Here is a 13117-nt window from a genome sequence, read left to right as displayed (position 1 = left end):
CCACGAAAAAGCGGTTCCAGTTAAAGATAGAAAAAATAACCGTACTTTTAATTCTTCTATGGAACTAGCTTCTCCTAATTGAGCAAGATATTGGCTAATATGCTCCCAAATGGTTTTGCCATCATCCCCGCTAAACTTTACAAATTTAGGACAACACCAACCAGAAGGATAAGAAGCTGAATCGAAGCTCAAGGGATACGGCTTTTGATATGTACGGGTCTTATGCTTCACCTCTATTCCATAATCCTCCTTCATTTGTTTAGCAAGATTGGCATGAAATCTATCAAGAACTTCTTGAATAGTGGTTGGCGAAGGCAATTGTGGTGTAATAGCATTCGATTGCAACACATTATGTTGTATAAGTGGATTGTGAACATTATGTTGCAAACGGCTATTGAATTGGAATTAAGCATGGAACCATATGAACTACCCAACCCAAAAGGCACCACGGGTGGAGCGCTATAAGCTACTGCAGGATATGGATCTAAAACTTAAGGAGTCTCACCAGATCGGCTAGAGACAGCCTGAACGGGAGGTATAGCAGCTATAGACTCAGGAGACGACGCATATGGGACCACAGCACCCTGACCGGTTGATACTGACCAGATCGAGGTGGAGGTAATTGTCCCATAAAATAGTTCAACGACATGTCATACGGAGACCTCGCTATGGGTGCTGCCGATGTACTATTAAATGGGATCTAAGGTGGTACAGGATTAAAAACAGATGCAACATCATTGCCTCACTCCACACGTTTACCATTAGACTTATCTACCATATCTTGCACACTCTTATTTATCGATAATCGCAGATTGTCGATTACGGTAGTAAGATTAGCATTGGTAACAAAAGGAGATGGCGGTGATGATGTGCTCACATTGGTTTGTACCTCGGATGGTGAAGTGCTGAAAGCGTTGTTGGAGGTAGAAGCGAAGTCGATCTTCTTAATCTTCTTGACCGCCTCTTCGGTCGACTTCAAAACTTGCAATTGCGGCTCGCAAGTCCTCTTCATTGCGCTTCTTCTTGTGCTTCTCCAGCATCTGGCGGATCTCTTCAGGAAGTTGCTCAAACATCGGGTTGACCACGTTCTTCGTAGTAACATTGGAAAGATCTTCTTTACCGACCTTGCAACCGATGTGTCTTTCTTCTTCTTCCCCAGTGGAGTCGCCAAAATGTGTTGACGCTTTTTTGGGCCAACACACGAACGCACACGACTGTGCGGCGCACGGAAGGGCTCGCTGCAGCACCTTGGCGCAGGCTGGTCTGACCGGTTATAGGGACCGGTCTGACCTGTTGTTGGGCAGGCCGACAGTAGACTGACGAACGCTCGCCCGGGAGGGACCCGTCAGGGCAGGCGCACGTAGGGTTGTTCTAGAGTCGGCAGGCCATCTAGAACGCCTTCAGATGTCGTCGAGACGAAGGAAGAACAACATGTAGTAGATTGGAAAAGCTAAGGCAAAAGAATAAAGGAAAAGACGATAAACAGTAGATTGGTTTTTATCGATTGGGTTGGATGTCCTCAATTGGCCGAATCCCTATATTTATAGGGAGGGAAGGTCTTCCCCGCGCAGGAGTCGAAACCCTAATACATCTCGTGCTAAATCACAACTCCTACTCGGATTACACAGAGCCAGACCGGTCAGACCAGCCTAGGCAACCGGTCTGACCATTCTGCCCGGGTGCAGATCTTGCGAAGATCGTATCTCCCTCATCCGAACTCCAAATCGAACGTTCTATATACGAATCTTGATCTATTCGATGTGATCTACACAATGGTGGAGTCCAATCTTCATTTGAAGCACTTTGATCCAACCGGTCTGACCGGTGGGGTCAGCCGACCCCACCGGTCAGACCTGTCTGCTGATCTTCCCGAGAGCATAACTCTTTCATCCGAAATCCAAATCGTATTGGAAGATCATAACTCTTTCATCCGAAATCAAAAATCGGATGTTCTATATATGCATTTCGATCGTCTCGACGCGAGCTACGCTATGGTGAAGTCCAATTTGCACTTTGAGAACTTTCCCCTGATCTTCCCGCGAGCTACGCTATGGTGAAGTCCAATTTGCACTTTGAGAACTTTCACCTGATCTTCCCGAGAGCATAACTCTCTCATTCGAAATCCAAATCAGATGTTCCATATATACATTTCAATCGTCTCGACGAGAGCTACGCTATGGTGAAGTCCAATTTGCACTTTGAGAACTTTCCCCAAACCGGTCTGACTAGATCTTCCCATACCTGCCACTTTTGGGCTCCAACAAGAATAAAGCGGCATCTCTCTTTTCTTCAGCCTTTTGCCCTTTCTTTTCTTTTCTGAGCAAATGATGAATACAGCATTGTGCCATCCACAACAAGGGAGACAGTTTCATATGGACTGCTATTTTTGAACAGCTTTTCGTATATGGTGTCAAAGGAAATGATACATAAAGGATTTGGTGTCCTCGTTTTTCTCTATTCAACAGGGGAAACTAAAGCAGAGGGCAAAATGTCCATGCAACATCCGGAAAGAAAAGAAAACAAAAGCTGGGCCTCAGCTTTTCAGAAGAAACGAATGATTTTACGGTCCTACTCTTGTTTTGCTTCTCTTAACATACAGTATGTGAGGATCCCATGGATTGCTTCTGCAGAAGATATTTGGTTACGATGAGGAAGATAAAGTTTTGCTATTTCTGACCAAATTTTGGACAAAAAGCTCTCCTGCACGGTATGAAGACCGAACCTGATAAAAGTCAGGTGAGAGTGAGATATAGTGAGTTATTGCAATTCGCTGGTATTAGCAGTAGTAAACTGCAGGGTGGTAAATAATCTACAAATAATGATCTGAAAGCTTAACCACAAACTATGTTCTTGATTGTTTTTTAAAGTTGGGAGATCAAACATATATTGTTTTGCAGTTCGGATATGCATTATAGTGCCATTTGTTTCAGAGTGGTGGCATATACACACTCTTATAGTCTTATTTGTATTTATTATTTGCCATATACAGGGGAAAATTGGAGAGTACCAGAATGCATCACTTACCAAGGGTCCACTGGCAACATAACGGAAACCCACTGATTCTCCGTACTCCTTCCAAAACTGGAACTTCTCGGGAGTCACGTACTCTCTTACTGTTAAATGTCTCTCTGTTGGCTGTGACATTAAGTTCTTGCCACGTTAATCAAAGGAAGAAGGGATAGCTGGACTCAATGAGAATGTGCTGTGGGTATTGAGCTAACCTGTAAATACTGCCCCAAAGTAAGAATATCAACACCAATGGCCCGTAAGTCCATCATGGTTTGCCTCACCTCCTCATCAGTCTCTCCAAGACCAAGCATGATAGAAGATTTTGTAATCATGCCCTCCCTGCAACTTTTTGCATGCTTGAGAACTGCCAAGCTCTGATCATATCTGTAAATACGAGATGGCAGAAGAGATGTTTACCATGTCAGAGACCATGATAGATGATACATCAGATAGCACAGCCAGAAGATACTAGTTTCCACAGTTTCTGTTAACTGTGAATAATGCCATCAACATTATCAGTGAGATCTTCAATAGATTCTAGGAGAACTCAATGAAAATCAGGTCCTTAGAGCATTGTAGTTAACCAGATAAAGGAAATCAAGTTCAAAAATTAAAATCCAACCAACATTAGAAATCAACAAATATGAGAACTCGCCAAAATAGACTTTTAAGACTCTGATCCTAATTTTAAGCTTGTAAGGAGATTTTAGAGAAAATATATCATATTTCTTTTTGTATATTGTGCAACACAATGCCTTCATGCCAAACCACATTTATGGCTTTAGCATCAGCAATTAGATCTAGAGAAATAATTCCAGTATTACTAAGGTTGGTAGAGCTGGAAAGAATTAAAATTAATCCATGGGTTACTCGGAGAACAATTTGAACTATTCAATATGGACTGTCCAAACTAAAACACACAAATGGCCTGAATCTGGTCACATTGTAAATGTACAGTCATGTCGTCAAATTGATGGAAGTGCTAGAATCCTGCAACATTGCCTTTGTCAGGCCAGTTTCAGCCAGGACTCATGCCATTCCGCTGAATCAAGTAAAACAATTGGAATTAGTTTTATCTTAAGACCATTTGTACACGTAAGTCCACAGGTATCTGGAGAACCTCAAGATTCGTGAAAGGAAATTGCAATCATTATAAGATCAATTAGTAGAGTTCTCAAAGTTTGCATCACTCGAGAGTCAAGACACATTGATGGTGGTGATAGTACATGCACCCATATGTAAAAGTGGAAAGATGTGCTTCTTTTAATTTCTTTTTTTTTGTTCGCGGGGGGTGGGGGTGGGGGGGGGGGGGAGTTGGTTGGTTGTGGGGTACAATGGATTGTAATCTGGTAATCTTAAAGTGTTTCATGGAACTTGAGCTAATGGAGCTTCAAAGTTTCTTGTAGCATTACATTCTAACTAGTCTGTAATATGCCATTAAAGCCAGTTTGAGTACATTACCCTGCTCGAGGATCCCTCACAATTCTCTGCAGACTCCTCACTGTCTCAATGTTGTGTGCGTACACATCTAGACCAGAGTTTGCCAAAGATGAGACAGCCTCCAGGTCACCTCGGAAATCTGAGGTTAAGCACTCCACCAGTATCCCTGGTTTGAGCTCCTGAATAGAAGATTCAGAAAACATCAGCACATTACTTTTACCCAAGTACAACATCTAAAAAATTAATTTGCACCAAAACATATGGGATAAGGCAGACCTTTAAAGCTTTCACTGTCTGAACAAAATGGCTACTTCCACCATCAGGTAAGTCATCTCTATCGACACTGGTTAGCACAACATAATCTACTCTGGAAAGAACAGCATTCCTCAGATCATTTATGTCATCTTAGCACATAAGCAGCATATGCATCTAATTGTAATAAAAATGCACTGCTAAGTCTCCTTTGATGCTTCCAGTTACAATGGCATCAGGCAGTCGCTCGAAATTATGAGAAGCCAACGGTTTCTAATCCACAGAGGCACAGATAATCAACCAGGCAGGGTTACAGAGAGATCATACCCCCAGCTTGCAACAGCCAGAGCCGTGTTCAGAGGCTCCAAGGGATCCGGGGGCGGCGGCTTGTTGCTGGTCTTCACAGCGCAGAACCGGCAGCCGCGCGTGCATGTGTCGCCGAGCACCATGATGGTGGCCGTCGCGATGCCGTCCCCTTCCCCGCCGGCCCCTCCGCCTCCGTTCCAACACTGCGCTCCAAAAGCAACCGCTTCCGTCAAGCCCAACACCAAAAACCAAAGCGCTCCTCTCGCAGAAATCGCTGGCGCGGATCAGGTCACACTAGGCTCGCTGATACGATCGCCTTACGCAAAGGAAAGCGAGGCGTCGGCGCGCGTTCGTACCTCGCCGATGTTGGGGCACTGGGCCTCGACGCAGACGGTGTTGAGCTTGAGCTCGCCGATGGACTCCCGCAGGCGCGCGTACTTCTCCCCCTGCGCCGCGCGCTGCCGCAACCACGCGGGCTTCTTCACCTCAGGGTCCCTCCCGGTGTACGGCCCCACCGGCGCCCTAGCCGCCGCGCCCGTCAGCGGCGCCGCCTCGGCGCGGCACCGCACCACGGAGACCGAGCCGCGCGGGACCCCGCAGTCGCGGCTCCCGCCGCAACCAGCCCATACCGGCGGACGCAGCGGCCGCGCGAGCGAGCTCTGCATCGTGGCCGGCGGAATCGGGGCGCCGGATTGCGCGGTTTTCGTGGTGTGCCGATGTGCAAGTGCAAGCCCCGGTGGCGATGGGTTCGAAGCGAAGGGAGCGAGGTTTTACCCCTCATGTTCGGGGGCGATGGTCTTGGTGGGCAGGGGCAAAATGGGAATCAAGTATTAGGAGGCGATGATACCAAGGCGGTTTTTGTTCCGGGCTTGTGATATGGCGTCGTCGCCACTCGCAATCGCAAGGAATTCGATCAAAATCTACGTGCGTGTTGGTCAAAGACTGGAGGATACGGGTTGTGCTTGTTGAACAAAAAAGTTAGTAGAAATGCGTCGTTCTTGGCTGAATTGATCGAGCTTAGCCGTCTGGGACGCAGGAATTTGCCACGACTTCTTCAGAAACACAACTGATTTCTGAGGGGACGCGTCTTCCGGGATTCCAGACAGGCCCTTGCCTTCACAATGGATGGTCAGATGACTGATCACACTATTCACAGAATCAGATACAAATGCAGAATCCACAAACCATATTTCAAACAATAGCACAAGAGCAACTGCAACTCACTCGCTCATTCCAACGAAGCAGTCGATACGACATCAACATTTTTCACATCACCCTATTAAAATTGAGCTAACAAATAACCTTCTAATAAAACTGATTGAAGGCTGGAGCCACACAACTTTCAAAGGCAGATTCCACTAGGAAAATATACCAACACATGATAGCTTGAAAGCATAAATCAACAAAGATAGCTTGAAAGCATAAATCAACAAAGAAGACCCCAAACATATGCATTTGCACCCAGACTGGCAGTGTATTACCCCCTTGCCGACTCGGTTACATCAGAGGAAAAAACTGGGGTAGCTTAATAATAGTATAAATAGAAAGCAAATGAGCAAACCGAGTTCAATGACCTATGAAGAACATCAAGTGTAGAAATGTATAGTAACGGTACACTTTAGGTTCCAGAATTCCACTACAACAATATCAGTGGGTATCTGGATCATGCACTATCCTGAAACCTTAGAAGGAAGGCTGGAGGGCAACTAGAAGAAAAGTATCTTTTCAGAAGCCTAACAAGAGGACTCCATTATTCGTACACATTTTTCTCTAACTGAAGTAAACAAGACACCAGACCACAATTTGACACCTGATACTGGGCACCTTCCACACGTAAAAAAGAACAGGCAGAAAGCCCCTGACAACCCAACCTGTACAACCACTGCTAGACTGCTAGGGATGCAAATGAGCCTGCCCCTTGGATGTCTTCTTCGTAGGCTAAAAACTACGCCCACTATTGGTCTTCTTTGCTGGAGCAGATAAATGTTAAAAACTAAATTGCCCCATGACCACCAGTTTCAACACTGCACAGAGTTACAACAGTATAGGTACGTACATGCATAGTTATAATCATCAGGTGGGTGCTATATTAAATGACCCACAGAAGGGAGATTGTTGGTCTATTTGATTACTCTGAAACCTAAACTTACGTCACAACCTGAAGTGAAGGCTAATTTCCTGAGCCAATGGAACTTCTCCAAGCTTGCTCACAACTTATGACGGGGCATGCATGTCTTCAGATACAAGAATTACCATCTGAAGACCATCCGCATCAATGTTTTACAGCATTGAATTTTGGCCCTTGTGTCTCTCTTTCAGTTACATCAACCAGGAACAGATTCTGAAGTGATGTGCCCACCCCTAGCACCTTGGGGATTGAAACCTGTTACTGGCATGGATCTCTGAGCAAAATCAAGAAGCCTCTGGCGTTGCTGCTCATTTGTATGAGGAAGGCTTGCACGAAGTAGCTCAACAGGCATCTCCTTACTAGTAGCTTTGGAAGCCTCAGGTCCAATTACTGGGCTTGGTGCCTGCATGACAAACATCTGCTGAATACTTTCAAACTTACTGACACAGTATTTTGTCAGAAGTCCAAAGAAAGCATCAAATGATGCCTGCCAGAGAGTCCTGTTTGGCACAGTGTAGCTGGCTGCAGCATGATGATCAGTCAGCAACTCAGTTGCTCGATCCAGAACTGATTTAATAATTAGAGAAGCCCCGTCACCAGCAGAGCTACCAAGAGGGCGGAGAGGTGGCTGTTCTGATGAACAGACGACAGCAGCAAGGCAGGCACTAAGAGCACCAAGTTCCATGTGATGCACACAAGACGTAACAGTCTTTGCAAGAGCAACTGTAGTCTCTGCTGCACTAGAGTCTGATGGCAAACCCCCAAACAAGAACCTCACATGGCGAAAAATAGCCATGCATACTATCCGGGTCAGCTCGCTGCCAGGGACAAGAAGCCGAAGGTAACGTGCTAAAAATTTACGTCCTTTGGGCAGAGAAACAATGCGAAGAAAAACAACATCATCCTTCATAGCTAACCCAGATGAATGACCAGATTTGCTGGGTCCGAGAGGGTCAACAAGCTGAAGTGATGCAGCTAGACCTTCAAGGAGGACTTGCCGTCTTCGCTTTAGTTGGAAATTGTTGTCCTGTGACTGGCTAGACTGCAACAGCCGGTCAATGTCATCCACCTCAAGAAGAAGGCAAAGGGCATCTTCCACAGTGACTCTTGCTGCTAGCATTGGTTCTTTCTCCAGGGGCCTCATAGTGGACTTCTGATCATGAGAGCCATCACCGGATGAAGGATGGTCAACTTCAAGAAGAGATCGAGGCCTACGTATGGAAGAGAAAGATACTCTTCCAAGAGCATCAACCTGAAGATATGTGTGCTGATCACTGCTGGATCGAGACTTGGACGGTAAGTCTTTCATTGATGCTGGGGAGAAGTTATTCTTTTGCTTAGAAGTGGCACCCCTTTTAGCCATACAAGCTTGATGGTAGTAATCAACGACATAAGGATCACTGCTATGACTTGCGGAATGCTGCATTCTCAATATTGATTCGATCTCTTCAGATGACATGTACTTGGATCTAAACTTTATGCCGCCACTATCACCATTCTGGCCACCAGTGTCAGATGTTGGTTGAGAGAAGCGAATGTTATGTTTTCCCCTCCCTGACCTTGATCTCTTGTCTCTTGATGAATGGGAGCTGCCAACAGAATCAAACCTGCCTGTTATCTCTGCAGAGTGATGGGGATATAACAGGTGTGGTGGTATATTCGGGTAATTCTGATGGGATGATTGGATCTGCGCCAATCTCTGCTGATGCTGAGAAAATAGGAGTGATGACATTGGGCTATTAGGAAGTGATAATTGTTTATGTAATAAGTTGGGCAGTAGATTAAGATGCTCCCCAGTGAAAGGGTTAGCTTGGTTTGACCAATCATTTTGCATTGGATTGTTTACAGGCAGGTTGAGAGCACCATACGGCATGCCTCCTGTGTATGGTAGCCCATGAGATGGTCCAACCATATGATATGGAGAAGCAGAAAGTGACATGCTCGGAGAACCCATTTGGAGCCCAGCACCAATTGACGGAATGCTCCCATGACGTGTAAGGCCTTGAGCAGGGTAAGGTGATCTGCCACCACCAGCAGCTGGTGGTGGAAAGGAGGTAAATGAAGAGGTCTTTGGTAAAACGATAGGTTCACTTGACCGGTGCTGCAGTGGCTGCTGAGGATAGGAAGATGTTCGGCTTAGTGGCCTGGAGTTGGAGTCCCCTTGCTGAACTGAAGAATTTGATGACCACCATCTTTTACTTTCCTGGAATTCCTCATTTTCAAATACGTCCTGATCTACCCAGTTTGAAAACTCTACATCTTCAGTCCAATCAACAGTTAAAGAACCTGAAAAAGGTTTTGAATGGTTCAGTGACAAATTGAAACTTAGACATACATTCAACTTTGAGGATACATGATATCTTAAACAAATTTAACACAGCACTAACAAATAATTCTGCAAGAAATTTCTGAAGGATATGATTATATCAGACTCTTGACATGATATACTCTCAAATACACAATTACCCATGTTAGGACTAATACGATGATAAAATATTAAGAAAAGAATCTAGCAATGACGCACAGCAGAAAGAACATACACAAACATAACTGTTAACAATGAACTAATGATTCTGAAACCACTAAAAGTTTGAGCATCAGGCTTCATACCAGACATACCACAAAATAAACCCCACAGTATTAAACTTCAGACCAACATGCTATAAGGGAAGAAATATAACTCACTTCCTCTTGAAATGGATCGCCTGTCCCCAATAACACCAGGATTCCGGATCCCACTAATGCTTCGGTTCAACTGCCGGTGAAACATGTGAATTCTCAATGTGTTCCAAGTAACAGAAAGAAAGCATAACAGTAAGAAAGCACGAAAGGCTAAAACAAAGCCATCATTAAAACATCAAACCATGTGGAAGCAATACAAGATTATCCTTAGAAAACAGTAGCATCCTTCCAGAACATGTTCCATCGCCACAGCCTAGGAATTTAGGGGTAAAAAGGCCTTAAGTGGGGCCTAAGCTTTGATTGTAGATCATGATTCATGTCACTGTCATGCCAAAAGAACTGTATGTGTGTGTTTAAGTTGTCTCATTATCCAGCCCAGCTGGGGACACAGCCTCACTGGTATGCTGCCTAATAAAGTCTGTCTGCTATGGCGATAGCGAAAAACTTCAATGAATACCATTAAGCATAAAGGATGTGTTTGAATTGTGGTTTCAAGTTACAATGTTACATTGAGAACTCAAGCCGATTCCATTAATAAAATATTTACATCTGTTCTCCCCAGATCATTCGAATTACCTAGATAACATTTTTGAATCATGAAAGAATGAGAGCTATCTACTCGTGTAAGTATGACGAAGCATAATGGGCCCAGAAAAATCTGCTAGGTAAAGGAGCGGCGGCGGCAGCATAATCAAAGCAAACATGCAAAGACCTCAATTCCAGAGGAAAGGCAGCAAGTACATTAAAGCCAAATACAATGAAGTTTCATAATAGGAATCTCGAAATGAAACACTGAAGCAACAAGTAACATACCTTAGCAAAGGTGCTTGCAAGATCATCAATGTCAGACAAGTTACTCTGATCATCCATCTGCAGAGTACAATAGTTGGAATTAAAACACATCATGAGAGTATAAATATTGAGCTTCAGAATTCAGAATGAAAAGAAGAAATGAAAGCACTAAAAAAATTCCAACTAACAGTTTGACAAGTAACATTGTCACAAACCAACTAACTGATTTTGTAACAAGTCATTATGGTTATGTTTGCAATCAACTATGGATCTAAATTGCAGAAATAAGTCAGTTTGTGCCCTAAAAAAGTATCTGGGGATGGCTCATAGGCAGCAAGGAAAAGCATCCTAGAAGCCCAACCATACCAAAATCTCAACACTTGTGTGGCTCATAGGCAGCAATCGACTTAAAAGTCACAAAGGTGCCGAAAATAGGCTTGTGATAGAATAGAAAGGCCACTGTGAACACTATTTATCTCATTATTGTCACTTTATCCGAATAGACAGTCAATATTGCTACCCTTTCTCAGAAAAAGACATTTACAATGTTCTAGTGATGCTCAATAGTGTCTTAAAAATTTAACAAAAGGATGTGTGCAAGAATACTCTTCTTCCATCTCTGTCATATGTAACTCCATCCAACAACGAAGCTCTTGAGCTACCAAGCAAACCCCAAACCATCCATTCCATCCTTATCAAAAAAAAAAAAAAATTCCACACATCAAGGGTGCCTACAATCAAGTGCACAATTTTCCATTACAATCACTCAAGGGCCGAATTTTGGCAGCACTAGTGATGTGAACCTAAATTCCACTAAACTTTGCCTTGCGGCCCACAGGAATATATTCTGGATTGCTCCCCGCACTAATCCTCCACTATCAGTCGGGGCCTTGCAAAATTGACATGCTACCGAAAGAGATAAAGCATACATGGGAACCAAACGCAGAAACAAGGAACGACAGGCAGATAATTTATAACAAAATATGGACGCTATGTGGACATGATGGCTCCTGAATCCGCACCTCTTCTCCAACTGAGGAGAGACGATACAGCCCCTCTTCTGGCCCAACGAATCCACTGCCATTGCCATCGCCGCTGGCGTCCTCCAAGCCGCCGAGCTCGAACCCCTCCAGTGGCTCCTTCCCGAAGAAGGCGTACTGCCCGGCGTCAAAATTCTCTGCAGCAAGAAGCGTCAGATCATCTCAGAATCGGAAAGGGCCAACCTTTTAACCCAGATTACGAGCGATAACCGCGAACTAAACGCAACAACGGCACGGGAAACGATTTCAAGAAAACAAATCGATTTTTTCTTAATCTTCTTGAGCCCAAAGGCCTCACTGGAATGATTCTCCATCACAGCCCGAAGATTCGCATCAGAAACGCAGCAACAGAGGGGCCGACCAGAGCACCCGCCAAATCGGCCCGAACAGCACCAACAACCAGCCAACCAACAACAACAACCGAACAAACCGGCGACCAGATCAAACGCGGCGAGAAACCAACCAGCGCAGCCAATTCAGCGGCAAGAAGCCTCACCTGCAGCGGAGGAGGACGTGCCGCCGCCGCGGCCGCCACCGTCGGGCTCGACGCCCAGCATCTTCGCGGGAATAATCCTAGAAGCAGCAGTAGCAGCAGCGCCGGCAGCAGGCGGTGGCGCGCATCTAGGGCTAAGATTTGTTGGCGCGATTTCCTTCCGGCTTTGGATCTGAGAGCTGGGTGAGGGAAAGAGAGAGATAGCTCGGCCTCGGCTGCTGCTTACTTCTCTCTCTCTCTCTCTCTCTCTCTCTCTCTCTCTCTCTCTCTCTCCTCTGCCTTATAAATAAAAATATTTCCGAAATACTAGACGCGGCAGGTGAATTTATGACTCCCAAGAATACTATTGGGATGAAAACCTAAAAAAAAAAAAGAATTCCCCCCTTGAGGTTAGTACTAGCAAAGGCTTAAAAGAAAATCGGATCTCAAACTCCAAAGACACATCAAGAGGGGGAGACAGGGGGGTAGAGATAAAGAGAGAGGGGTAGTAGATGAGATGCTAAAAAAGAAGTAGGGATAGGAGGGAGGAATAAGACTTTGGCTTTGGCTTGTATGTCACTCTATCTCGTTCTCGCCTATTTGTCTCTTTTTTTTTTCTATTTGTGTGTGTAAATGGTGCCTTTTCTCTCTCTTTTCTATAGCGTGCTTTTTATTTCACAAGATAGCTTAGGGGGTGTTTGGAAGGAGGACGCTAAACTTTAGCCCTGTCACATCGGATGTTCGGATACTAATTAGGAGGACTAAACATAAGCTAATTACAAAACTAATTGCAGAACCCCTAGGCTAAATCGCGAGACGAATCTAGAGCGCCTAATATTCTCAGTCATTAATATCTGGCTCCTGAAGAACCACAACACTGTGCCTTTATACTCGAGGTAGTCGGCATACGCAGGCAACATCCTCGGAGTTGTAAGGCGGCCTGCATGAAGGGCTTAGAAAATGGCGAATCTTCTTTGATTGATGATTTGGTACTAT

General features: G+C 44.8%; 2 protein-coding genes across 2 annotated transcripts; both read right to left on the bottom strand.

Annotated features, from left to right (window-relative positions):
- Positions 1-2307: 2307 nt before the first annotated feature.
- Positions 2308-6357, bottom strand: LOC101761119 (lipoyl synthase, chloroplastic). The gene is made up of 7 exons (XM_004970043.2): positions 5364-6357; positions 5029-5210; positions 4726-4816; positions 4471-4628; positions 3222-3393; positions 3025-3135; positions 2308-2722 (listed from the first exon to the last, which is right to left on the bottom strand). Exons 1-7 carry the CDS (start codon positions 5670-5672, stop codon positions 2642-2644), a joined length of 1104 nt encoding a protein of 367 aa, XP_004970100.1. The 5' UTR covers positions 5673-6357; the 3' UTR covers positions 2308-2641.
- Positions 6358-6577: 220 nt separating this feature from the next.
- Positions 6578-12595, bottom strand: LOC101761506. Its single transcript, XM_004970044.4, has 5 exons — positions 12146-12595; positions 11632-11786; positions 10631-10687; positions 9821-9890; positions 6578-9421 (listed from the first exon to the last, which is right to left on the bottom strand). The coding sequence occupies exons 1-5, from the start codon at positions 12204-12206 to the stop codon at positions 7332-7334; spliced, it is 2433 nt and encodes an 810-aa protein (XP_004970101.1). The 5' UTR covers positions 12207-12595; the 3' UTR covers positions 6578-7331.
- Positions 12596-13117: the final 522 nt, after the last annotated feature.

The sequence above is a fragment of the Setaria italica genome, chromosome V, assembly GCF_000263155.2.
Source record: "Setaria italica strain Yugu1 chromosome V, Setaria_italica_v2.0, whole genome shotgun sequence".
In the NCBI taxonomy this organism is placed as follows: Eukaryota; Viridiplantae; Streptophyta; class Magnoliopsida; order Poales; family Poaceae; genus Setaria; species Setaria italica.
The sequence above is the reverse complement of the archived record's forward strand: the minus strand, read 5'-3'. Positions and strand labels throughout refer to the sequence as shown.

Bases quoted from the DNA above. Each gene is read 5' to 3' on its own strand.
- LOC101761119 (XM_004970043.2), bottom strand. From the start codon at position 5,672: ATGCAGAGCTCGCTCGCGCGGCCGCTGCGTCCGCCGGTATGGGCTGGT. The intron at 4,817-5,028 runs GTATGATCTCTC...TGTTCTTTCCAG, and splicing joins CTGGCTGTTGCAAGCTGGGG to AGTAGATTATGTTGTGCTAA. The intron at 3,394-4,470 runs GTAATGTACTCA...TCGTATTTACAG, and splicing joins GTGAGGGATCCTCGAGCAGG to ATATGATCAGAGCTTGGCAG.
- LOC101761506 (XM_004970044.4), bottom strand. From the start codon at position 12,206: ATGCTGGGCGTCGAGCCCGACGGTGGCGGCCGCGGCGGCGGCACGTCC. The intron at 10,688-11,631 runs GTGCGGATTCAG...TGTACTCTGCAG, and splicing joins TCTCCTCAGTTGGAGAAGAG to ATGGATGATCAGAGTAACTT. The intron at 9,891-10,630 runs GTATGTTACTTG...TTTCACCGGCAG, and splicing joins TTGCAAGCACCTTTGCTAAG to TTGAACCGAAGCATTAGTGG.